A 27,421-nucleotide genomic window follows, 5' to 3' on the forward strand; every position below is an offset into this window, starting at 1 on the left:
TAAAGCCCGCCACTGTACAGCCGTGGCCTGTATGACATGTTAAAGGGCATCTCAGGCTGCTGCTCACTGAACCCTTATTCACCGCCAAAAGTAAAGAAATACAAGACATTTATTTACCTCAAGTCATTTAAAATCTTCACTGAAATAACTCCTAACACTCTCAAAGACTTCTACTGAGCACAGGTCATCGGAACGAAAGTGAAAATGACTACAAATTGTTTTTACTGCACATTTCACAAACAAAAAACCATATGAAGTAAAAACTGATGAAGAGGTGAAAAGTAATTGTTCATTTTGTGTGCCGCCATACTGCTGTGATGTCGTTTGTGTTAATGTTGGGGAATTGGGCTTTTCTGATGATGACTGTCATCCAAGAGACAGTTATGTACGGCAAGCGAACAACAAACAACAAAAAAACTAGATACACAAACTAGACACAGCCTGTTTTAAAGACCCTGCACAGGGACACAGATGTTTTCATTTATTCTGGCTGATTACATCTGCTGAGGGTCGTGCTGGGTGAACCTTTACTGGGAATTGAGCGAAGTCACATAATAAAAATGTTCTGATTAAAACGATTACGGTGAAATTTCTACATTAAAATGCATATCAAAAGGTTAACGGGAGTTTGAAAGACACAGGAGAAGAGATCTAATCAGTGAAAACACAAAAAAAAGCTCAACTGACCAAGACAAAGTTAAAGGGAAACTCTACCAAAGGTAACTTGGGGAGTCCTACTGCATATGTGAAAAAAGTAGTATAAAGCCTTTTGTGGCTCCAGAAGAAGCTGCCTCCAGTGATGTCACTCAGTGGCTAAGTTTGATTGTGTGTAATGTGGGCGGCAGTTTTTGAAAAGGATGAAGAGCGTGTGGAATAAAAAAGGTGATATCTCTGGTTCTGCTGTATCAATTGGGATCATTTGTTTTGTTTAACTGTCCAACAGTGTCATAGGAGTGAAATGGTAAAACAGTGGGTTGTTTTTCAGAACATGCTGACTACATTATCTACAACGTATCTTAGCCACTGAGTGACATCACTGGAGGCAATTTATCAGATTGCATGCAGCTTCCTCTGGAGCCACTAAAGACTTTATACTACTCCTGACATATGCAGTAGTACTGTACACCCCAAGACCCTTAAACATACTTTAATGTGCGAAATTGGTGGAGTTACCCTTTAAAGCTGTTTATCAGCTCTGGCCTGGTCTTTTCACTGCAGTCAAAAAATTGTTTGAGGAAGAATATTAGTTACAATTACATTTTACTGCTCAGAATCAAACAAGAATAAAACATTGAAAGGATTAATTTTGAGATAAGATGTAGCATACCAACTTCAACAATGTGTTGAGCCAGCCCAGATGTCAAAGGATGTGTCACAAAGTGTGCAAGCAGACAGTTTAAAGGCAGAATTTATAGTGTTTCACTTATGTCACTGAGCATAAAATATGTAGAGTTTGCTTAAGGGATTGTTGCACTGTTAAACAGAGCGTGAAGCTATTTTGAGAAGTGCAAACACAGATAGATCCCATAAGATTTAAACAGCATTTATAAACATTTTATCTGGACAACCACACTGAACTGTTCCCGTTTATCTAGTTCTTCTGACATAGTTTCAGGAGGTTATAACCAAATGTATTTTTATATTCAGCAGTGTTTCAGTATTTTGCACATCAGTGAGCAGAGCAGCCATCTGTTGCAAGGCAGTAGACAGAAAAAAACAATAAAAGTGGTTAGTTAAACTAAGCAGAAGTGATTGACTTACTGACGCCTGGCAGCCCTGCTGCACGCCCTCTCCTGCTGCCCTGCGTTCATGCATGAGGAACCAAAAAAACCTTGATTGTCCAATTCAGTTCTGGTAACATCACACGGATCAGATAATTCGCCACTGTTTAGACGAGCAATCATATCATGTGCATATACTAATTCAATTTGTTCATGTTTGATGTCTGTTATATTGCAGGGACATGTAAGTGATGTCAAGAAGTAACTGCCTCATATAAAGGGTCAAAAAAAGATGAGAGGTTCATGACACTGCAGAGGGAAGATTTAAAAACCAAGTATTTATTTGTGGTTGTAAACCTGTGAAATCCCCCATGCATATCAGCCAGTTTTACGTGAAACCACATTTTATCCTTAGTGTGGAATTCATTTTTGGACGTCAGTGTATCCCGAGGGACTTGGAGTAAAGTCAGTTCGAGGTCACAATTAACTTGCAAGCCAAAAGATTCTTGGACATCACAGATCTTATTTAAAGGAATCTGATACTGTTGCCAAATGTGTTGAAAGAAGAGATTGAATATACCGTATACTAGTGTCACATTGTACCTGACCCGCGTCCAAACCTGTGGCCAGTGTCACCTACAACACAAACCTGTGAGTGCTACTGTACAAGGTTTGTACATTGACCTAGTTAGAGACAGGAAATCACTTTGAGCAGAGCAGGCAGAGGGAGTCTTCAGCAGGATGAATGCTGCCATAGATAATACTTCATCCTCCTACTTAATAAAAAGAGTATTAAGTCAAACTAAGAAAGGTAATGTCTTCAGGCCTCAGTCCCCAGACTGTTCTTAAAATGTAATACGAAGGGGCTTTGGGCCATTACATCAAATTTAACATCTAAACCATGGTTAATACTGGCCTCCTAAGCACATTTTTAACCTACTTTTTCCAGTGAACTGCGTGGAAGATGTATATATCTTATCCGGCCAACTCAATCCCCAGAATCGCCATAAATGTTGGCAAAGCTTGTGCAAACTACAGTTATGTTGAAACTTTACATTTCTTTATGTTGCAAAGTTACGTTTCTTTAGGTTCAGGTTTAATTTTCCTGATGTGGCAACTCTGTGCTTATGGTCTGGTCAGGTTTAGGCACAAAAACATGGATGGAAGTTGTCCCGACATCTCGCTAAAAATATCCAGTGGTTTGACTGTACAAATATTGAAACACCGTCTCCAACAGTGGTGTCTCGGTCGGCAGCCATCTCGCCTAGTTGTCACTTTTCCCATCATCCCCTCCTCCTCCTTGTGACTTGAAAGCCAGCTCATGCACATTTAATCAGAACGTGATATGAAATGTATTAGAAGTAGTAACATTTTATTCTTGCGACTGGCCTGAATCTGGTCTTAACATGGGATTGTGGCATTTAGCCTTTATTTGAATGAAACTTTGATATGTATTTAGCCTTTATTTTCTTAAGACTTCACAAAGGAGATTGGACGTCCTTGTTTTCCATTACCCCAACTGATCAATTGCCCTGTCTTTTATTTGACTTAGTAGATCCACTAGAAACTAGTTTTAGTTTTGTCAAATTGAGGTCTAAGTATCCTCCTGGCCGAAAGACTGCTGTTTTTAATCTGGTGGTCTCTAGCTGTCTTGATTTTACTCAGAGCTGTTGTCTGCCTTATCAGTAATTGTTCACTCAAACGTTTCCTGGTGACACCAGTGTTAACTGGAGCGAGCAGTCCCGCTGTCCACAAGGCAAACACCACTCTATCTGTTGACCATACCCACGTTTTCGAAGCTAGGTCACTCAGCCATTGGAGGGCAAATGCATTCAATTGGCTTCACAGAATTAGCGCATGTCAACAGTGAGACATGGCGAGCCAGTGACTCCTTTCCATCCTTACCATGGTTACAGTGACTGCCTGCATGTGAAAAAACTCATGGCTTGTTCCAATAGCAAGTATGTTTGTGGTTCAGGAGGACATGATGAGATTATTCCAAGAGATGTGTAATCCTCAACTCTCTTAATATATTCACATTTTTAAGTGCGACAAAAAGCATATTAAAGCAGATATAGGGTAATTCATATGACAGTAAATATCCAGCAACAAATACTGTTACATGATAATATGTTTGTTAATTAATTTTTCAAGCTATGTTAGTTTAAGAATCGGATTATTTGATTCACCAGTTTAACTGATCTCCTGCATTTTGCTGCAACAATCTGTGAATTGTTTAAGCCATTTTTAAAGAGGTCATATTATGCTAATTTTCAGGTTCATACTTTTATTTGGGGGTCTCAGTAGAATAGGTTTACATACTTTAATTTTCAAAAAACACATCATTTTTCTCATATGGTGCATTGCTGCAGCACACCTTTATACACTGTCTTAACACTCACGTTTTAGCTATGGAGTGAGACATCCTGCCTCTGTTCAATCTGTGATGAGAGTTGCACTGCACATTACTTAACGGGCAGGATGTAGCCATTCAGGGGCAGAGTAGGGCGGGTCATGCCGAGCAGGGTAGTGTGATCCAAAATAACGCTGCTACAGCTGGTAACCATGGCTGCGGTACAGCCGTATATCTTCTATGATATATAAATATATATTTTTATATGGTGCATGTTACATAGTGACACACATACGTTACGTAAGTAAAGGCTCAACTCCAAACCAGGCGTTTCAGGCAGTGCAGGAGCGGTGTTTTCTGTGTGTGTGTGTGTGTGTGGTAAGGGGTAACTCCCTTTGGCGTGGACTTTGGGCTTTTTCTCTTTGCAGACCTTTTACATGCACAAATATATGGAGGACCACCAGTGTCACGGAAATAGTAATAAAGCATTAAACTAATTGTACAATAAAAATGGGCATTAATTAACTAACCCTAACCCTGTTAAATGTTTTTGTAAATCCCTTTTTAATTTGAACTATTTATTGATGGATTGATATTTCATTTGTAAATTCTATTTGGAATTTATCTTTTTATTGTCCATTAAAATATCAAATAATGAATTACTTTGTGATTTAGTCTATTTATTAATAGATTAATAAATTAATTTGTGAACTAATTTATTAATGCCTATTTTTATTGTACAATTAGTGAAATGTTTTATATCTATTTCCGTGACACTTGTGGTCCTCCATAGAAAATGCTACATAACACAATAAAGGAAAGGCAAAACCCCCAAAACCATTTAAAGCAAAAATGTAAAACATTTGCAGGTTCCAGCTTCTTAAATGTGAGGATTTGCTGTTTTTCTTTGTCATTTATGATAGTAAATGGGAGAGTCTTTAGATTTTGGACTGTTGGTTGGACAAAAGAAAAATACTTTTTGGGCTCTAAGAAATTGTGGCAATCTATGGACCAAATCAATTAATTGCATTAATAAAAAATAATTGACAGATGACTCAATAATGACAATAGTCCTCAGATGTAGCCCTATTTTGCTCCTCACTGCACTACAAGACTTTGTTAAACCACAAATGCTCAAAGACGCAGGATGTATAAAAAAATTCTTTAAATGTTTCTTAGTCTAATGCTCTTCAGTTATTTGACAGGAGCCATATTATCAGGTCACTGCAGACTTTAAGCCGTATTTGTATTAAATCAGAATGTATTCAGGTCCATTGTGTAGCTAAATGACTGTGTGTGTGTGTGTGTGTGTGTGTGTGTGTGTGTGTGTGTGTGTGCATGTGTGTGTGTGTGTGTTTAAGACAAACAGCCAGCTAGAACAGTACTGTCTCCTGCCTGTCCACCACTAAGTAAAGCATTGGCTTTTCTCATCAGCATGCAGGTCAGATAATCAGGCCCTTCAGCCAGGGTTTGGTGGGCGATGGGCCATAATACTTGGCTGCTTGGCTGGGTGGACAAACTGAGAGAGAGCTGGCTGTTGTCATGCCACGGAGTCTCTGGTCTGTGGGTTGGACGGTGTTTCTTGCAGCCAGCAGCTGCCACCTTCCCACTGAGGTCTCAAGCTGGTTTGAGCTGGTCTTGGCACAAATTCCATCCACTGACAACTCGACCTTAATTGTAATTCGTAGGCAGTGTTTGATGAAAAAATTTTACTTTCTTCCTCCAAGAGCTCAAACTTGAAGTTGCTGTGGAGATGCCAGGCTTATGGTGGTGTACCGCAATGACCTGTGCTATTGATTTTGTAATGTTCATGGGTCCAATTGCTCAGGCAACATTGAGCAATACCTGTCTTCCATTAGGAGGACCTCAGCCCCCAGTACTGTAACTCGTCCACCCTTCATTGACCAATCAGCATCCATGCTTTTAGCAGCACTCCTGTGGGCTATGCTGGGTAAACACAAGTGTCTGCCTCAATGTTTGTCAATGTCAGTTGCCTAACCATTTATCAGTAGTCAGTAGGCATCTGGGCAGCTGGGATCTATTTGACCTGAGTGTGCATTAGAAATCACTAAATCTGCCACCAAGATCCTTTCTTTTCTCTTCTCTTCTCTGTCCTGCTGTGTGATCCCAGCATGAGAGTTGATTGTGCAATGCTGTCTCCACAGAGTTGAACTCCACCAAACCTCAAGAATGGAGGTGAAACACCACCCTCCCCACTCCCACCCTCACCCTAATTCCCGGTTCCCTCCTCCCCTCTTGCATCCCTGCTGGAGGGACGTCACTCCCCAGGCTGCAGCGGGACTGGAGGCTAAGCAGAGGGGCTAGGCGAGGGCAGATCCTATGAAGAAACACTGGGGACAGAGGGGAGGCGTAAAAGCACTGCTCTGCACAGTGCACACAGTGTACATGCCAGCATACGAGTTAGTGTTGAGCACAGTGCTGAAGGAGCGTTTCAAGGCAGCAGTTCATGGGATCACTGGATGTTATTTGACTTTTACCTGTGCTACATGTGCAGCTGATCTGCTGTGGCTCCCTGCAGAAACCAGCTGGAAGAAAAGCACAGACACTTCCAACAGCCTTTTCTTTTCTGTGTCTGATCTCAGACCTGTCATATCCACACAGTGTCATACTAACAGGTAGGTGCCTGTCTCTAATGAAATAGACAAAATATATGTTACCTACAGGGTTTGTGCATACATTTCCCTAATGCTTCAATAATGAAAATTTTACTGTAGCTGTGAGTTTTTGCAGAGATTCAACAGGTTCAGTTTAAGATATGACCCACATGTTGCTGTCACTGAACAATGTAAAGTACACATGTATTTCATGTATGAAATACATATGCATATTAACGTCTACATACAAATTGCTGCAGTTTCTATCGCCAATTTCCAAAACATACTTTTTTTACTTGTCAAAATCTGATTTTACTCTCTACTATCTTCACTTTCCATTCACTGTATTCTTGGAGACACTATGAAACAGCCCACATTGTAATGTAAATGAGCTGTCACATCCAAAACTAATTTCTCTTGGTCTTAAAAAAAAACACTTAAATGGAAATCAATGCATATTTGGACGGTTGTCAGTGTTAATTTACAGTCAAGATAAGCAAAGAAAAAGCCTCAACTTCAAAAGCAAGCCAGAAACTATATGGAGAGCAGGCATATTTCATTCATCTTTTATCATATTGCATTCATGCAAATGTTTCAGGCAGGGACCCCAGCAGTCTTACTAATGAAAAGAGACATTTTTAGGGACGAGACAATGAAAACAAAGAAGACAGCACTTTTTAAAAGTAATTAGTAAAGAAAGACACTGGAATGTCTTTATTGTGTTATAGTGCTGCATTCATGGTCCCCTTCATGAATGCAGCTCTTTGAGTACTTAGATCTGCACCATAACTCCAAACAATAGATTTTAATGGGAAGCTACTGTAAGAACTTCAGCAGGCTGTATCACTCTTGGCAACATTCCTTTAAATGCATGCTGTAGTTTGTTGGGTTAAAATCTCCGCTTAACAGTCTTTGCGCAACATTTGTTCATCCTTACTGGTTTTGCGACTGGCTTTTCAGCATTCTTTTAGAGAACAAGCTGCAAGAGCTGCTGAAAATGCAGATCAGGTGGAGTTAAATCATCTATGTGTTTATAGACCTGACCTGGTTACATAAGTCTTTAACCTTATGTTGAATGCAGATTTTTGTTCCCTCTCTTACACTGGGATTCCTTCTTTCTCTCTGTCTGCACCTTAAGAAAGTTAGTTCTCCTCAGTCAGGTGTTTTTCAAGGACTGCAGTTATTCAGCCTCTTTGAAAAAAGTCTGATCTGGTTTCCTCCATAACTAACAACTACGGGCCAATATCAAACTTACCTTATTTAGGAAAGATTGTTGAAAAGGTTGTTTTTTAGCAATGTAATGCTTTCCTGGGGCAAAACAATGTCTTTAATCCCTATCAGTCTGGATTTCGACCACACCACAGCACAGATACTGCACTTATCAAAGTCTTTAATGACATTTGTCTCAACAGAGATACATCAAAAAAAGTGCTTTTGGTATAGTGGATTTTAGTGTTGTATTCCACACAGTTGACCTTAAAATACTGATCAACAGACTACAAAATTGGGTGGGACCCTGTAAGGCATTGGTTCAAATCATAGGGTCAACACAGGGGCTACTTTGTGTCAGTGGGTGATTGTCAATCTGCGTGAACAAGAATCACATGGAGTTCCTCAAGTGTCTATTCTCAGGCCTCTTCCTTTCAGCAGATTATGGAATATTATAACATCTCCTACCACACAACACTGTCACCACACGACTACAGTCTCTTATAATCACTGAATATGTTTTATTAAGTTAGACCTGACCCTGGCAGCCATGTAGCTGCGGGCAATAATTGATAATTGAGATATAGTTGAAAAGTACCTGAATGCACACAGGGGAAGGTGAACAGAAAATGACGTTGTCAAAAGGAGACAGGACCGGCCAAAAGAATTTAAGTATGGAATGTACCAAAGTAGGCTTGGGTGATATCCAAAATGTTATATCACGATATTGTTCCACCCAAGTATGGCGACAGACGATATTATCATCACTTGGTCGCTCGGGGAGTCCAGCCAAGGGTACAACGCTGGGTGAGGGATGCTGAGATGAGACTGCAAATTTTTGGTGTTGCCCTGTTAAATTAACAACTGCTTACAGCAATGACGACATCTAGCCTTATTAAACCTTAAATATTGCCAAATAGGCGAGTTGGCATTCTTTGAAACTAAGTCCTCCATGTCTGTGTGTTAAAGTAACCTTTATTAATCTCCCAAAGCTGCCATGACAGCTCCTCGCGCATTTTCTTTTCAAACTAAAAGCCTGAAGCTGCCGTAACACCTGTTCAATATCGTGAAAAATATTGCATATGATGGCAAATATCCCAATATTCGATAATATCTTATATTGGCCCAAGCCTTTACCAAAGTTTAAGGCCCACAATAGACAGGATTGTAGTTGGGATATGAATGCATGTACCATCCAGAACCCTCAGGTCATCTAGAACAGGTTTACAAAGTGTTTCCAGGATCAAAACCAAGTAAGGTAAAGCAGCTTTTAGTTCATATGTCCCCACCTGAAGACAAGCTTCTTGAATACCTGAGGTCTGCTGAAACTACCTTGACACCCTTGTGCTACCTGCACCTTTACATCTTCTGTACATATTTAGCATATTAAATCAAAGAATCCAGTTCAAGTTTTTGTTTAAGTTTACGACCTGGCTCGAAGTAAAAGGTCAGTTGCTTAACACACAGTAAAGTAGACCAGACCCAAAGCTGCAGAGGTATTTTTCACCCTTTTCTTCCCTCTTTCCTTCTGTCAGCAGGTGTCGACATGCTGGAGCACGTTCTGTCATTCGGCCGCTCCTTGGTGCGCAGGAAGGTGGTCGACCTGAGCAGCCTGGAGGACTCAAAGCTGTGCCGCTGCCTGGGAACCGTCGACCTCATCGCCCTCGGGGTGGGCAGCACTCTGGGAGCAGGCGTCTACGTTTTGGCTGGCGAGGTGGCCAAGGGTGACTCAGGCCCCAGCATTGTCATCTCCTTCCTAATTGCTGCCCTGGCCTCGGTCATGGCCGGCCTGTGTTATGCTGAATTTGGTGCACGCGTGCCCAAGACCGGCTCTGCTTACCTTTACAGCTATGTGACTGTAGGAGAGATCTGGGCCTTCATCACTGGTTGGAACCTCATCCTCTCCTATGTGATCGGTGAGCTGTAGACAATCTTTGAAGCACATTTTATGTAAAGAACATGCTGATATTCATGCTGTTCATTGCTTCCTCACAGGTACCTCCTCAGTTGCCAGGGCTTGGAGTGGCACATTTGATGAGATGATAGGAGGACACATAGAGATATTCTGTAAAACCTACTTCAGCATGAACTCTCCTGGTTTGGCTCAGTATCCTGACTTCTTTGCCGTCTGCCTGATACTGCTGCTTTCTGGTAAGGGAGCCAAAAAAAAGCTGAAAATCATAAAATCCAAGTACATACGACCAACTTTCATGAGACACAGCTGGCATAATCCAATAAAGAGATGGCAGGACATTGAGCAATGATAAGGGTTTAGGAGGCAGTGTGAGTCCACTTCGTTTTAAAAATCTACCCAATCATCCTGTTAGTTTCCAGCACCAGCCTGCTTCTCTTTCCCACAGTCAAGCAATCACAGCTGAGCACTGCCCATTACAAGTTTCTTCACAACCTCAGTCCACTGAGAAGCTCCACTGTAGCAGCTGAGGGTTTAATAACTGCAGTAGCTGTTGGTGACCTGGAGAGAACTCTATATTCATGTCCCGTGGTCAGGATTTAAACTGGGCATGTTTTGGTTAGGTTTCACCTTCATGACCTCCGGGTTGACTCTGAAAACTGTATCATGTGTTGGATCTATTGGGCTGCCAGTACGATGATTACATTAGGTCAGTGTGACCCAGAAACAATCCAATAGTGTTTGGTTGTTTTTAAGAATCACAGATGTAGAACTTATGCAATACCTATCCATCAAAACAGAAAGTCCTGTATTTGGGAATACTAAAAGGAAAATAAGATTTGCAACTATCCCTTTTTTACTGCGGTCTGAAACACCACAAATTATTTTCTGTACAGTTTTTAGACATTTATCCTTTTAAACACACAGTACGTATTTTCTGCTGCTAGAGGTCTCAAAATCAAAACCATGAAAACAAAAGGTGAGAAGTAGAGTGGGATCATGGGAGCTGTTGTCATTGTTAAACAACCATCACTGCCAATGAAAATCTAGCTGATGTAACTCACAAACAAGGTACTGTATTAAAGTTGAATGTTTTTAGAATTTATAGCAACAGGCCGACTGAAATGAAACAAATAAAAACATGGGACCAATGGATAACTAAACTATATATATACATATATATATATATGTATATATATATATATATATATATTGATATGTGTGTGTATATATACTGTATATATATATATTTATATATGTGTGTATATATACATTTACATATATATACATATATATTTATATATATATGTGTGTGTGTGTATATACATTTACATATATATACATATATTTATATATATATGTGTGTGTATATATACATTTACATATATATATATATATATATTGCATATTGCATATATAAAAAGTTTGAGACATTTTAATTCAGGAATGTTACGTATTATATCTTTAACAAATTCTGTCATGGATTTAATTATTAGATACAGATTTTCAGCACTCTAACTTGCTGAAGTTCATGTATTCATGTACCCTCAGAATAAAATGTAATAATATAAGTAAAAACTTCAGTGGTCCTTGTCCTGGACTTTATCTAGCCCCATAATAAGGTCAATAATTTAATTTGTCCAATACTTTGGTTAATAAACATATATTCACGCTGCCTGTTTATATACAGTTTGTAGAAAATGTTAGCATGCTAACGTGCTAAACTAAGATGGTGACCATGCTTTCACTAAAATTCTTACATGTTGCACTTTTTAAACTAGAACAAACCTCACAATACTCTACTGATCCCATTGCCTTTCAAGGACTCCTGTCGTTTGGTGTGAAGGAGTCAGCCTGGGTCAATAAGGTCTTCACTTCAATCAACGTGCTCGTGCTCTTGTTCGTCATCATCTCTGGCTTCGTAAAAGGAGATACAGAGAACTGGAAGATATCAGAAGAATCCCTTGTAAATGTCACCATCATTAAAAGGTAATTTATTCATTTGTTAGCTGTTATTTCTTTTGTATGTGTGACTCACTAACGTAGTTCTCCCTGTCAAATACGCAGGGCAGCAGTGGCCAATGAAATGACAGTCTCTATGTTTCAGGAACTTGACAGCGACGGCCAACGTGAGCAGTGATTACGGAGCTGGAGGATTTATGCCCTACGGCTTCAGTGGGACTTTAGCTGGAGCCGCCACCTGCTTTTACGCTTTTGTTGGATTCGACTGCATTGCAACTACAGGTGAGCACCAGATAGGTTGTGATTCAAATCCATCAAAGCAGGTTGTTAAGATATTGTGTGTCTGTGTGTGACAGGTGAGGAGGTGAAGAACCCTCAGAGAGCCATTCCCATCGGCATTGTGGTGTCACTGACCGTGTGTTTCCTGGCGTATTTTGGCGTGTCAGCTGCACTCACGCTGATGATGCCTTACTACCTGCTGGATGAAAAGAGCCCTCTGCCCATGGCCTTTGAATATGTGGGCTGGGGCCCTGCTAAATATGTGGTTGCTGCAGGTTCACTGTGTGCCCTCTCCACCAGGTAACCACTGGATTTGCTTTCTTAAAATAAGTTGAGGGCAAAATATCAATATTTCTGGTAGATGAAAGCATTTAGATGTTGGATTTACTGTATCTGAGTCAGCTGAATTTATAATATGACTTCAATTTATGATATATTGCATCGATGCATTCTATAAATGGGTGATAATGGTGAATGAGATCTGGTCAAAAATGATGACCATATCTCTGTCTGTGTCTTGTTATTGGATTGATTCCTGTTGCTTAATGGGGCAAAGTGGGTGCTTATTCCTCTCTGCTTTCAGACACCTGCAATTCTTTGTTATAATCTATTAATAAGGATTTATAAGGTGGGCAAGTTTGTCTCAAAACAATATATTGGTGTGACTTAATTCTGTCTTTCTTCCCTGGAGGTTTGCTTTACCAGTGCCTCCTTCAGTAGTCACCAACTAACTTACCCCATGATCTGCATTCATGTGCATATTATCAAATTTGACTTGAACCAGTTACGTTTTTGATAAGTTAGTGCCTGCAATTCATGTTGAGGCTGTTAATTTGGAGTCCACCCTTTGCCAGCAATAGACCATATTCACATGGCGGCCATTGACCTCTGACATCACGCTCAGGGTGGGAAGCAAAACAAATGTTATGCTGCTGTGGTCTTATAAATGTAAGAAATCTGAAAAATCATTATCATTTCACCACTTCCCCTCTGATCAGCAACTGAAAAGTAGTGGATAGTGAAAATCCAGATGGTAAAGGATGGAAGGTAAAACAACATGTTTTATTTATCCAGACATGTCAGATTTTCACAATCCATCATCCTTTCAGTTGCTAATCCATCAGAAGTGGTAAAATGATGACGATTTGTCAGTTTCCGTACATTTATATGACATGAAGCCTGAAACACAGCAGTACGACATTTGAGCTTCCCACCCTGAGTGTGATGTCAGAGGCAAATGACCGCCATGTGAATATGGTCTTATTTCTGGCAGATGTTGGAGCCCTTTAACACACATTTTGGTGCTTTTATATGTTTGGACTAAATGTTTACACTCCTGGGAAATGTAATTTCTCAAGGGCCTCTAAAAACCCTTCATATCCAACTCCAATCAAGCTCTCAAAACTGAGAAAAACATCTAAAATCTTGTCATGAAATTAGAAATTTGACTGTTCATAGACACAAGTGATGTTTAACTTGCTTTTGAAAAAAGCTACAATCTATTGCACAATTGTATCCTGTCCATTCAAGTTAATGGAAATGATTAAAAGAAAATGATGACATGGGATAGCGTGCCAACAGGAAAGAAAGACACTCATAGACCATATTCACACGGTGGCCATTTTCCCTCTGACATCATGCTCAAGGTGGGAAGCTTAAATGCTGGGATAATGTTATGCTACTATGTTCCAGGTTTTCAGTTGCTGATCAACTGGAAAGTTGTAAATTAATGACAAAATGTCAGATTCCCTACATTTATATGACATGAAACCTGGAACACAGCATCATTGCATTATCCCAACATTTGAGCTTCCCACCCTGAGCGTGACGACAGAGGAAAATGGCTGCCATGTTGATATGGTCTTTTGACTTTAATCATGCTCTGAAGCTTTGTTGATGTGTGTGTGTGTGTGTGTGTGTGTGTGTGTGTGTGTGTGTGTGTGTGTGTGTGTGTGTGTTTGGAGCTCTTGACTAACGTGTTGGTCTTGCATGTCTCTGCTGTCTCATGCAGTCTGCTGGGCTCCATTTTCCCTATGCCTCGTGTAATCTATGCTATGGCAGAGGATGGTGTGCTTTTCAAAGTCTTAGCCCGAATCAATCCTAAGACGAAGACCCCACTTATTGCCACTATGACCTCCGGTGTAGTAGCAGGTGAGAGCTGGAGAGAGTCCAGTGAGATCACTTCCGCTAATCTTTCTCCACTAATCAACTGTGAAAGACGCACTTATATACACACCGTGTTCTTTCACAGTTGTGCTGGTGTCATGTTTTCTTTCCCAGGGTGCCCTGAACTTAACCATGACCCCTCTTCTCCCTAGCCTGTTGGGCTCCATGTTCCCTCTGCCGCGCATTCTCTTTGCCATGGCACGAGACGGTATTCTGTTCAAATTTATGTCCAAAGTGAGTAAGCGCCAGTCGCCCGTGGCTGCCACCATGGCGGCAGGTACCGTTGCTGGTAAGATCCCGAAACAAGGACTCAACTGTCATGGGGTTGTATCGTTGACTTGTTTGGGGTTTTTAATCTGTGCACATTGGTGGTGCTTGGTGATGACTGCATGTTAAAGTTGGTGATGGTGTTTCCAAAAGCATGTAAGAAAACATTACACACATCATTAAGGCTGATAAGCTCATGGACATTGTTTTAATTTTAAGAATTATGTGTTCACCGCTTTAGTCCATCAGGCTTTTAGTCACATTTCTAATCCTGAATGGCACTCAGTAGAGCGCATACCTCCGCCAAGGCCCTACAGTTCCCTTTCATATTCACTCATAGTTAGCAGCCACATAGATATGTCTGATTTTTTCATCAAGATACATGCATTATTCCCTGAGAAGTTTACAAAAATGTTTAAAAACACCCAACCCTGCAATGTTAAAGAAAGGGAGAAAGAATTCCTGGACCTGTCTCTACACCAAAAGTTAATGGGGTCTATTTTGGGCGGGGACCCATCCTCCAGGACGACACAGCTCCTGGTCAATAAATAGTCCAGCGCATAACCTCCAGTAAAACTCAGCGTATTGACTGGAAACAAGGGGAAAATGCTAGCTTGGCTCTAAGTAGAGGTGGACAATCTGATGATTTTAAATCATAATCATCCTTGGAGGCATTTCAATTCATTTTGAGGTTATTATAGTGGTTATTTTGAGGTAAATTCAAAGAAATTTCAAATAGTGTTACCTTCCATTTCTTCTAAAGAAATTCAAACAATTGGCCGTTGGGGACTGGTGTGGTGCTGATGCAATACATTTCTAAAGGGTGACCTGCTACACTACATCCACCCTCCCAGAGCCCCCAGAACTGGTAGAACTGGACAGGGGAGCTTTATATTTGTTTTAACGTGCTGCGGGGACCAGCAGAGATTAAAAAAAAAATTTAAAAAAAACACTCTGTGTTTGAACTGTGCTGCTGAGATCAGCTCCATACCAGAGTCTGGTGCTGAGATACAAGAGAGGGAACGCCACAGTGTATCTCACATCAAACGACACTCGGTATGGAGACGATTACAGCTGTCAGCCCAGGAAACATTTAGCTCCTTTGTGTCTTTTTATTGTGAAAACAAGTCTGCATGAAATTTAATTTGCATCTGTTCGTGTTCATGTGCTTTTGTTGGATGGTGCATCTGAAGAAAACAGCTTTTCCATGTATTATTGCAAGAATATTATTGTTACACTGCTGTATGTGGGTGTTAATGAATGTCGTCATTACGGCTGCATGATATAAAAACTCTTATTGCAGTTACTCTGACAGATATTGCCATATGATTCACGATTAGTGGGAATGACCATTTTTGCATCACAATTGAAAGAATTATTAAAATCATCATGATGTGAGATTTGTTGGGGTCTGTACCAAACAAACATGTTTTCTTATATCTGGAGAACATTTGTAAGCCATGACATCTCTGCAGCACTGCAGTACTTCATTATTCTGCTGTTTGTCACATATTTGACCTTCAATAACAAAATAAAACAAACAAATAGCAGCTTCCTGCGATTTGGATATTACATTTGACCAAACTGTGATATCAATAATATTTTCAATTTATTATGCCGGTATGGAAGCCCTGAGGGGATTTTTTTTTTTTTTTCTCTGGTTATCTATTTTCTAATTCTGATCTAACTTATTTCCTCTCCTCTGTCTATGACTTGAGACCTGGTAAAAATAAAGGTTTTGCCAGGATAACCTTACAGTTCCTTACATTTTTTTTTCATCTGTGAAAACAGATTTTTTTTCCGAGGAAAAAAAGCAAATCTTCTCCTGAGAAAAACGTACACTTTTCCACTTGGTTTCACGCATGAGAAAACATTTTTTTCCTCCAGGAATTTGTTTGTTTCCCCTGTTTTCACAGATGAAATAAATAGTTAAAGAAAGATTGACCTGGCAAAACCTTTTTTTCATCGGGTCTCAAGACATAAACAGGAGAGAAACATCTTACAACAACTTGCCCCTCAGGGCTTCCATACGCAGGCCAAGTTTTCATGTATTTTGCTAAAAATGATGTTACCACTAATCAGTAGTGATCCTATTTATATTTTTTTAAATGTTATTTTAAAAAGTGTTTGTGTTAACTGTGTGTTTTGCCGTTCACAGCCATCATGGCGTTCTTGTTTGACCTCAAAGCACTGGTTGACATGATGTCCATTGGGACACTGCTGGCCTACTCGCTGGTCGCTGTGTGTGTACTGATTCTCAGGTGGGTACATTTATAAATGACTCCAAAAAATATCGCTCAAAACAAATCTTATTTGTGCAACATTGTGAAACAGCTTCCGTTATAGCTTTTCCATAAACCCACAGGTATGATTACCCCATCGGTGTAACACACGCCTCATGTTATTGCATCACACTGGTGATGTAAGTGCTGTGAATGCTCCCATTGAATGAATGTGAAGTGGCTGCTTGAGTGATTCAAAGTGTTTACTCAAGTTTTCTGCACTTGCTAAACTCTGGACCTTCTGTACACCTCGGCTGGTTGCACAAAGGTGACTCATCACCACAGCCGCAGTAAACACAGATACAGTGTTTTCTCCCTGGTTTAATCTGGAGTTATAGGCCTCAGTTGTTTTATAAAGTAAAAGAGAATACTTGAAGGTGTTACAATGAAAGTGGTTTGTAAAGGATGTACACAGGTGGCATTTTGAGAAACCTATAAAACAGAACATTTCATTTTTTGTGCTGTAGTAAAATGCAGACTTGATGCCTCTGTGTTTCCAGGTACCAGCCAGATGGAAGCCTGGAGGGGCGGACAGGCACCACTGAGAAGGACTACCTGTCCTCTGGGGGGGACGAGTCTGACCTCACAGAGTCCGAGTCTCATCTTAACATGCTGAAGGGTGGCAACTCCAGCCTTCAGGCCGTCCTTCACCCTCCTGCCTCACCCTCTGAGCATTCCTCCAGCGTGGTCAACATGTCCATCGGTGTGCTCGGTAAGCACGCCAGGTTCGAACCTTTTCCTCTTTTTTTTTATGAATTACCGTAAGATGTGAGAATTAAGTGTGTGTTTTCAAAACACAGTGCTGGTAGTGTGTGTGCTCAGCTATCTGACCACCTACCACATCGGCTCCATCCTCCGTATGGAGGTGTGGATCCTGGCATCGCTGTCCATGTGTCTGCTCATCTTCAGCGGCTGCGTCTTCATGGTGTGCAGGCAGCCTCAGACGAGCAAGAAGGTCTCCTTCATGGTGCGTGGAAGCTCAATTAGTCCAACATTTTCATGCCAAGTCCTGCATTATGGAATGAGAACGATTCAATATGAATAAATTGAGGTTCGATTTTGTGCTTGTTGCCATCACAGGTCCCTCTTCTGCCTTTTCTGCCCATTCTGAGCGTATTTGTCAATATTTACCTCATGGTGCAGCTGAGTGGAGATACATGGATACGTTTCTCTGTGTGGATGGCTGTGGGTGAGTGTCTTTAAACTGCCTGTCTGATAAATTACAAACTGCCACAACCCATTCTGAATATTTCATGGAACAGTTTCAGACATTTTGGTAGATGTGCTTATTGACTTTTTTGTCAGGAGTTGAGGAGAACATCAGCACCGTTCTCATGTGTATGAAGCTAAAGTGGAGATGATTAGCTTAGCTTAGCACAAAGGCTGGAAACAAGGGGAAACAGCTTGCCTGGCTTTGTCCAGAGGTGCTATGTGTTTGTCAAGAGTAGTGACTTCCTGGCATCTTGTTTGTCACCGTGAGGTTCCCAGGCAACAAGTCACTGCTCCCAGCCAAGAAATAGTTCTACACACAACCCCTCGATACACCACAACATGTTTTCACACTTTGATTTTTGTTCAAATTAAGCAAAGAAGATATAACATGTTAATTAGTGAGCTTTGGAGGTGCTGGTGGCAGGGTATAGTTGATTGTTATAGTTAAATAAAACTAAACTACAAAAAACATTTTAATTAATTGAAATAACATTAAAAACTAGACTTAATAAAAAACTGAAATGATATTGTGTACTAACAAACCTAACTAAATAAAATACAAATATAGAAGAAATGTCTTTTGTTGACATCTTTGTCATCTTTGTCTATTTTGTCTACATACAAATGTTATCATTATGACCTTTAACAGGCAGATATGAGAGCGGGTCTAATCTTCTCATTTAATTACCAGCAAGAGAGCAAATATTTCTTAAGTTGGGTTGCTTAGCCAGTATTTTTGATCTTTTTGTATCTCATGTCTGTTCCCTCATTTTTCAGGCTTCTTGATCTACTTTGGCTACGGCATGTGGCACAGTGAGGAGCGCCAGCGCCTTCTCCAGGGTCCTTCAAAAAGCAGCAGCAGCACCAGGAAACACAACAAGAGCAGCGGGGACGCTGGAGAAAAAGACCAGGAGAGTTACATCTGCCAAGAAAAGACCAGCCAGTTTTAAAGTTTACCAGTCTGTGCACAGACTCTGTGAGGCGGCAGATGCACAGAGCAGCTCTGCCTTGATGTTCATACAGCCTCACCACAGTGTGCCTCAGACACAAGAACACTCAGTCTACGTCAGTATTGTTTATCAGATGACCACATGATGGGGAGCCGCTCTGTCACTGTGATGGCAGCACATCCTGTAGGACAGCACGGAGGCAGAATGGAAAAGGACAGGTAACACACTGGAGAGTGATGTTGAAGCAGTCAGTGCAAGACTGCAGCAAAGCTTTTCTGTTTCACACAGTTTGTCTATTCTGTTCATTTTTACATTTGTACAGGTGGGTTTTTGAATGTAAAGTTGGAAATAATGAATGGATGGATATTATTAGATTTTGATACAACAGTTATGTACTAGTATTAAAAGTAATGTTAGTTTGTGGTAAAAGAACTCAGTGTTCTTTTTGTGTACAACGCTGAAAAGGACCAACGCTAGGGTAAAAAATGTGTCGATCATGAAGTTGAAATAGATTTTAGAATTATTTGGTGCATAATTGTTTTACATGCATGTATGTGGAATTATGAGATCTGTATAGAGGATCATAAAGACGCTGCCTCATTTAGACCAATATGTACGCTATGTTCGATAGTTCTGTAGGCATGACATGACTCGACTCGACTTGACTCAATTCACTGTATATGTCAGATGTCAGACACCTGAAAGTAGGTCATGTGCTGGTGGAAAGTTTTAGGCTCCTGTAGGTGTTAAGTAACAGATCATGTCAATCTTTGTTGTAGTTATTGAGGTCACTTTTTTACTTTTGTTTGTCTACGAGCTGTTACAGACTGAATATGAAGATTATTTGACACAGAACTTTTCTCAAAAAGTGTTTGTACAATAGTTTCTTTTTTCACTCTATCAGGTAATGACAGGTTTTATTTTCTCATTTGTCTTCATGGAATTATTCTCTCTAAACCAGACCACTTGACAAGTAATTACAAGTGAAAGTATTACATAAGAAAAGGTCGGTCTGTGCCACATCATTAAAACGAACTTGGCGTTCATCCAGGTTTATCCTTGTGTGTTTAGTGTCTTTCTTCAACCACAGGAGTCTGTGTTGCCCTAAAACCATTTTGAAGAGACTTTTTCTTCTGAACTTCGTGAAGATTCAGTACCGACATTCTTCCCTCTGGGCTTTTAGGGGCCACCCTTTCCTTCTTGTACTATGAGTTGTAAGGCTCGGTGCCCTCCAGTTTTCTGTCTGATCTTTCACCCACAAAGCCAGTGTTTTACACCATCTGATCCTACAGTGTTCAAGAGGTCCAGTACTGAAGCTGAAGGTGTTGGTGATGAATTTGATCAGGTGTACTGATGAGTGCAGTGCAACAGTTTAAATCAACGTGGTGGAACAAATTCGAGCTTGTCTCAGCAGGAGTATGGTAGATACCTCTACATTAACAGTGGGGAGTCTTCTAGTGAGGTCACACAGTAAAGTACCTAGAAGTAACCGTGATGTCATGATCTAGTCACTTGTAACTGCACAAACAAAAACAATAAATGTGTTTTCCAGTAAGACTGTGTTTGGTGTTTTATTTATTCTATTGTTATGGTCTGTGAGTTAGCATTATAGCTGAAAAATAAAACTATTTCAGTAAGACCATGAATCAAAGAAGAACTAGCTCAGTTTTAATGTAGATGGCGCCACCATGTGGCCATTTATAAATAATGTTATGTTCTCACTCTTAACTCTGAAACTGGAGACATATTTTTGTTGTTTTTCTGTATGCCTTTGGTCCAGTATACTTACAGTGTCAAAAGTAGAAGTAACTGGTTTGCAGAAAATGTCTTATGTGACTAATGATTTATTATCTATGACATTATTAGATTTCTAATACTGATGCAGGTCACAAGACAGATCTGGAAGTCATGAATTGAAAGTGATTAACAGGGTTGGAAAGATAAGAATTTAAAGTTCTGCAGCACCAACCTGTCTTCATATAATAAACGTTTCTAATCTTTGCTGTTATTTGTGAATTCTTGGGTAATTTGTAATTTCACATCTTTGGATTTCAAACAGGTTTTAAGAAACAGTCCACTGGTCTAACATTGTACTCCTATGACACTGTTGGACTCATGACGCACAGTTTAAAAACAAATGATTAAAATCAATACAGCAGAACCAGAGATATCACTTTTTTAATTCCACACATTCTTCTTCCTTTTCAAACCCTGGTGCCTACATTACCCACAATGCAATGCAGCCACTTAGTGACATCACTGGAGACAGTTTGTCAGATTACATGCAGCTTCCTCTGGAGCCACAAAAGGCTTTATACTTCTCTTTTCACATATGCAGTAGTACTCCCCAAGACCTGTAAACATATGTCAATTCGTAGAATGGGTGGAGTTACCCTTTAAATGGCACAATGCTTCACACTCCAGCAGAGGGCTCTATAGTACGTATCTCTGCTCTTCAACTCTGAGGAGAGAGAGTAAACACAAGGGTTTTTTCCCTCTTCCTCTCAGTCTGTGAGGAGGATGGAGCTGGAAATCTGAACCAAGAAGCTGGAGCCTGCAGAGTTCCAGTGAAGCTCCGGGACTGAACCAGACCTCCCTGCAGAGGCCGTCAGAACACTATGAAGCTCTGGTTTGTGCTTTGCCTGGCACTGTTCTGGGTGGAGATCCAAAATGGTGAGTAAAGTCTCCATCTTCACATATGTCTTGTAGATTTATGATGAAGTTGATTTAATCGTGGGAACTTGGATTGGGAGCAGAGAGAGCATTAGATAATCTGAGGTTGGCTGGGGGCTCCGGTCTTTGTGATGGGTGTAGAATGAAAGACAGATTCACCAAGAAGTAAATCTCACATCTGGCAAAGACAAACACTTTATTCATTTGTCAATCGTTTAATCTTTCCTCAGTAACACACTGCAACCAATCTGCTGTGTATGAGTTTTCTATAAAGCATGTACACTCTAAAAGCTTGCTTCAGAGCTGCATGAAGTTCTGTGAGTTTTTGTAAAGTATTCCTGCAGACCAACTCAAACCAGCTGCATCTGGTGGAGGCATGCAACAGGCGTTTCCAATTAAATCGCCTTTACTGCTGACCTTTCCTTTGAGTCCTCATTAATGCTTCACTGAAGAACAGAACAACAAACCTCTCAAGGTCCACAGACTGATTATTTTGTTCTTGTCTCTAATGCTTTGTGTGTTCTGTGCCTACTGAGTAATACAGCTGAAACAGAGAGCAAGCTCTGGACATTTTGTGCCAGTTGTAGGGATTTAACGCTTCCTGTTCAACTGTTGTCACAGCTGGAGGAAACACACAGAGTAGCAGTAGAGATGAGTCTGGACTCTGCTGTTTCTTCAGAGAATTAGGCCACAGTACACGAACAGACGATTTTGTGACTTTGTTATCTTTAATATTTTTGCCCCTCTCGTCCCTCTCACCCTGCTTCCTCTGTGCCTGTGTGTTACCAGGTGCCTGCCAACAAGTCAAGCGGAGAAAAGACGTAGGAGAGAACCGCATCCGGCCTGGAGGGAAACGTGTGAAGATAAGACACCCCAAACTAAAAGATGGAGGAGTTAAAGGCCAGTCCCTGTTGACCCAGGTTTTAGATAAGGGACGCTTTGTTCGCCTGGGCCAGAGCACGACTCTGACTCCTGGGAAGAACATGGAGCTGCGCTGCAAAGGCAACGCCATCGGATGGTCCTACCCGACCTACCTGGACACCTTCAATGACTCACGCCTCAGGTGCTGGAGGCAGACATAAGCTTTTCGTCGCACTATAAGTTGAAATGAATGTGAAAAACTCATGTTTTTGTTTCCCGCCTCCAGCATCAGGCAGAGTGACAAGTACAGTCAGCTGATCCTGACATCGCCCTCTGCTGCTGACACAGGGCCCTACAGCTGCTGGGTGATAGTGTGTGACGGCACCGAGTGTGAGAAGGACCACGAACGCGCATATGTGTCATACATCTACTTCACAGGTGAGTAAAAAGGATACAGTGACTGATGACTGTGTAATGAGAACAGTGTCCCTCAGAGTGAAGGACCCACAGAGAATTATTACACAATAATGAAGGTCCACTCAGCTCTATGGACTGTTTTTATTTTAATTGTATTTGTTTATTCTATAGGGGCAGAGCAAGTAAATGAACATCAGTATAAAATACACAATGTAAACATGCCAGAGTTAGCAAGAATGCTAATTTAGATCCGTAGTCTCCAGGCTGGTAACAGAAGAGGTAACATAACAAATAATATGCAGGTATACAATACACAATTCAAAAATGAGCAAAAAGCCTTTAACATGTCCATTTAGAAATGATAACAGCTCTGGTTTTCTTTCCAAGCCATTGTTTCAGTTGAGTCATTTTAATGTCTTTCAGCTGTTTTGGTTTTGCGTTTAGTTGAAATCCGTTGTTTGTCTAATCCTGCTGACAAACCAACCAACAAACAAATGGACATGAGTGAAAACATAACCTCCTTGGCGAAGGAAATAAAAGCTCTGGTAAACCAAATGTACCCTTCCCATAACAAAGTGAACTTGGAGGAGCATTGAGCAGCTAAAGAGTCAGATATTTCCCTCGGGAGTTGGTGGACAGTGAATAAATTGCTAAAAGATGAGCATATTTTGGACTTAAATTTGTCAAGTTGCCTGAAAAAACAACTCCAAATGAATGAAATGTGTTCACATATCAGCTTTAAGGTGATCATACTGTTTGTGAGTGTTGTGTTTATAGTTTGTTTCTGAAATGTAAATTAATTCACTTAATTTAAAGCAACATTATGTAGAAATTGGCACTTTGTGTGATTTGGCGCCCCCCACAGTTTCTGAGTGGAACACCACTGTCGTAAATATAAATCCCAGGTCTGTAACAATTTGTCAGATGTAATGTAGGTGCTAACTACAAACAAGACTTGTACGTTGAAGTAAACATGTATGTAACGCTGTGATCCTACACTCCCACTGAAATTACATAGTGCAGAAACAAGTGATAGGGCGGCGGAGTGGCTGAGACAGAGACACCATTCACCCTGTTACAAGACACTGAACCATCAACATGATGTTGAAGCTGTTATTATACGGTCAGAAAGTTACATAATGTTGCTTTAAATAGTGTTTATCAGTGGTTGGAGTCTTTTGTTGGAAAACATACAGACTTTTGGATCTCTGTGGCACTTAGTTGGCCCACCTTGCTGTCGAGCATCTGCATTCAAGGCATTTTATTAAACTATCAATTAGCCACAAGCTATAAACACAACTCCTTTAAAAAGCTTTTTAACTTCAGTGCTCTGCCTTCTTTATTAACCATTCATAATGTCATTAGTGACTATTGATACCCCCAGTGTTTTATTGAAAAGTAATGCTATGATTTATCATAAATGAGCTGGTCAGGGTTTAATGTCTTCCTCATAAATACACTCATTTAGTTGTATTTCTGAGGGCATCTGAACCTTATTCGCAGTGTTCGATGCCGCACATTTGTCCCTCTTAACAGACAAAGACAACCTCTTCGTCCCCTCTGCCATCCACTTTGAGATCGTGTACCTGCGGCCCGACAGGCCAGCTGTGGTGCCCTGTCCTGTGACTGACCCACAGGCCAAGGTCTCCCTGCACAGAGAAGTCCCTCCAGAGGAGATCGCAGCCAACAGTACATTGGTGACCTACGACCCCACCAAGGGCTTCGTCCTGCAGAACCCCAGCCCCGAGCACCAGGGAGTCTTCTACTGCAAGGCTGTGACCAGAGGCACCCCGCAGATCTCCACCAAGTACCAGCTGCTCTATGTGGAGGGTAGGGATGAAACAATCACAACACAAGTGCAGCATCAGTAACCATTTTCCTGTCAAACATAACCACAGTGCTCATCACCTTATTGATTCACAGTGGCACTGTGAGAGGCGTTTCCAGAGTCATGAATCAAGTGCCCGTTACTCTGCTTCATCAGCTTCCAGGAAAAGGTTTTCAAAAACCTTCTCACTCCTCATGGCTGAGCTCAGTTTATGTGGACGCCGGCCAGCTGAAATGGAAATACAGTCTGGACTGATGAAGTGGAAATAGTGTGTGGTTTGGTTAGAATTAAGCTCCCATGGCATGTTTGACTGGCACATGGAGAAAAATAGAGTGTAGACTGGTGATGGTGATGGAGGTTTAACTACCACAATGCTTCATCTGTAATGTCCTACATTTGATCTGATGAACTGCTCACCTTCACCATGTCTCATGGAGATATTTGATAATACATATTGTTTACTGTCTCTTGTTTACAGTTCCTAGTGGACCACCATTTGTGAGCCTTGATGCCTCTCCCGAGTCTGTGAGAGGAGGAGACAACATCAATGTGACCTGCACAGTGCTGGGGGAGCCAGAGGTGGACGTGAGCTTCACCTGGTCTTATCCTGGTCAGGTAAGAGGAATACTGGCCTGAAAACCAAAAGTCAAACCTGATTCAGGATCAGCATCATCAACAACAGCCAGCGGTCTTGTGTTTATACGGGTCAGCTCAATAAAAAATGTCCTGCCAGAGGAATTTATTTTGTAGCCAGGAGAAATTAAACAAAACTACACACTATAAAACTATGATTTAAAGGGGAAGGACTCTAATGCATTCAGCAATAATCAAAAAATAGTCTCAATTGTGACACTTTTCAATTTCAGTTACTAAAAAAATCTGTTAATGCAGGGCTGCCCAAAGTTGGCCCACCATAAGGTTTGATTTGTCTCTAGAGAAAAAAATAACACAACACAATAGACATTTGCTTTTGGCCTGTGGTCCACCATTACATTCCCCTGTTTTAATGCATTCCTGTTTATACACTGTGATCAATTTATTATTAAAATGACAAAAAAAGTAGGGTGTCAATAAGTAAGATGATATAAAATAATCATTAAAGCTGCAATATGTAAGAATTGGCCACCTGTCAAATTCATACTACTAATAGAGGGCAACATATGACCAGAGTAACCACTAACTGCTGCTAACTGTAGCTGCCTTAGCTAGTTATGTAGCTGAGTTAGCCCGGCAGCTAGCAGTTCAGACTGGGAGCTTTGGGACCAGGAAGGTGTGTTTACACCGCTAGTAAGCTACAGGAGCTTTGGACCAGGATGGGCCGGGACTAGCTGTTGGCATGCTAACCTCAGTAGATACCTCTGCAACACAGTACATAGACATCAAAACGCCAAAACTGCTATTTATTCACATTCAATTGATGTTAATTTTGAAGGTTTCAACTAAAATCCGTACATACTGCCCTTTTATATGTACCACCTGATAATTATGTCTTATAACTGTCAATTATTTTCATTATTCTGTCTTTAAATGCAGAAGGAAATGAATGGATTCTTTAAAAGGAAATTCAAATGAACTCTTTATTTCATATACGTATTGATTCATTATTATTTGGAATAGAAAAAGTTTGAGATAGAATATGGTAGGAATAAAATGTAAAATTAGTGTATTTTGTAAAATGTATTTAAAGACAGAATGATTAAATAATCACATTTAATGATTGTTTAGAAAGATTTTTTACATCATCAGTGTATGTAATTAATCAAATTATATATATAAAAAATGTCTTCTCAAAAAATCCAGAATAAATGAAGAGACAATTTTTTTATTTCTTCAGTTTAACAGCTGGACACAAGATGTCTCCTGCTTCACTGAACATTCCAGTGCATTTGCACAGAAGGTTTCAGGTTTTCACATTACATGATGATGTCATGAATTCCTCCTGGTACACGTGTTAAACTGAGATTTAAGATCGCTGAGAAACTTTCCGCCATTAGCAGATGAGTGTGAAAACAAACTCCAACACCCAAGTGATGTAATAATAAGAGCACATTTTTAATTTAATGTGTCAATTACCACCAACAGATAACATAATGACAATAAATCATGTTTGTTTTGTTGTTAAGGACCGCCGTCCAGTTCACATCCACACCTCCTGGAGGCTGGTTAACAGAGGGATGGGCCACACCACGCGGGTCTCCCAGAGCGTCATGACTATAGAAGACATGGAGACCATCGACTTTGGAAACTACTTCTGTAAAGCCAAGAACCAGCACGGTGAGACGATTGTGACGAACAACATTATCTTCAAATAGCCTACCAGAGAGAGGAGATGAAATCGACATGTATATATACATAAAAATGGGTGTATTTTTAGATTGCAGATTGTGGAAACAAAATAAAGATTTGCTCCATCTTTTGTTGAAAAGTTTATTTTCAAAACTACAAATGTTTTTTTTTGCAGCTGGAAAGTTTTTAAATCACTTTTAACTGAACAGGGAACAAAAAGAAGCTGTAATTGTGCAGAGTCACGACCCTCCTCTGGCTTAAAGCTGTGAGGAGAGGATTAATTTTGCAGCAGGACAAAGAACCCAAACATGAATCCAAACTATCAAGTCCAAGGAGTGCCGACCTGCAGGGACCAGACGCCAAGTCTACTGAACATCTCTCAGATCATGTGATAAAAGAAAAGCAAAGCTGAATCCTAACATGCTTTG

General features: G+C 40.5%; 2 protein-coding genes across 3 annotated transcripts; both read left to right on the forward strand.

The window, feature by feature from the left end:
* On the forward strand, window positions 1–20,483 carry slc7a2 (solute carrier family 7 member 2). Of its 2 annotated transcripts, XM_073486318.1 has the most exons (13): window positions 1–90; window positions 6,240–6,710; window positions 9,437–9,814; window positions 9,894–10,049; window positions 11,634–11,799; window positions 11,918–12,054; window positions 12,129–12,351; window positions 14,370–14,506; window positions 16,643–16,745; window positions 17,267–17,478; window positions 17,567–17,733; window positions 17,847–17,955; window positions 18,756–20,483. In XM_073486318.1, exons 3-13 carry the CDS (start codon window positions 9,445–9,447, stop codon window positions 18,926–18,928), a joined length of 1,953 nt encoding a protein of 650 aa, XP_073342419.1. In that variant the 5' UTR covers window positions 1–90; window positions 6,240–6,710; window positions 9,437–9,444; the 3' UTR covers window positions 18,929–20,483. The 2 variants fall into 2 exon arrangements, with proteins under 2 accessions (XP_073342419.1, XP_073342420.1); XM_073486319.1 differs by lacking the exon at window positions 1–90 and having other exon boundaries at window positions 5,880–6,710; window positions 9,434–9,814.
* Window positions 20,484–21,525: 1,042 nt separating this feature from the next.
* pdgfrl (platelet-derived growth factor receptor-like) lies at window positions 21,526–27,120 on the forward strand. Its single transcript, XM_073486996.1, has 6 exons — window positions 21,526–21,601; window positions 22,391–22,664; window positions 22,749–22,900; window positions 24,416–24,709; window positions 25,186–25,322; window positions 26,831–27,120. Exons 1-6 carry the CDS (start codon window positions 21,547–21,549, stop codon window positions 27,017–27,019), a joined length of 1,101 nt encoding a protein of 366 aa, XP_073343097.1. The 5' UTR covers window positions 21,526–21,546; the 3' UTR covers window positions 27,020–27,120.
* Window positions 27,121–27,421: the final 301 nt, after the last annotated feature.

This window comes from Pagrus major, chromosome 18 (genome assembly GCF_040436345.1).
Source record: "Pagrus major chromosome 18, Pma_NU_1.0".
In the NCBI taxonomy this organism is placed as follows: Eukaryota; Metazoa; Chordata; class Actinopteri; order Spariformes; family Sparidae; genus Pagrus; species Pagrus major.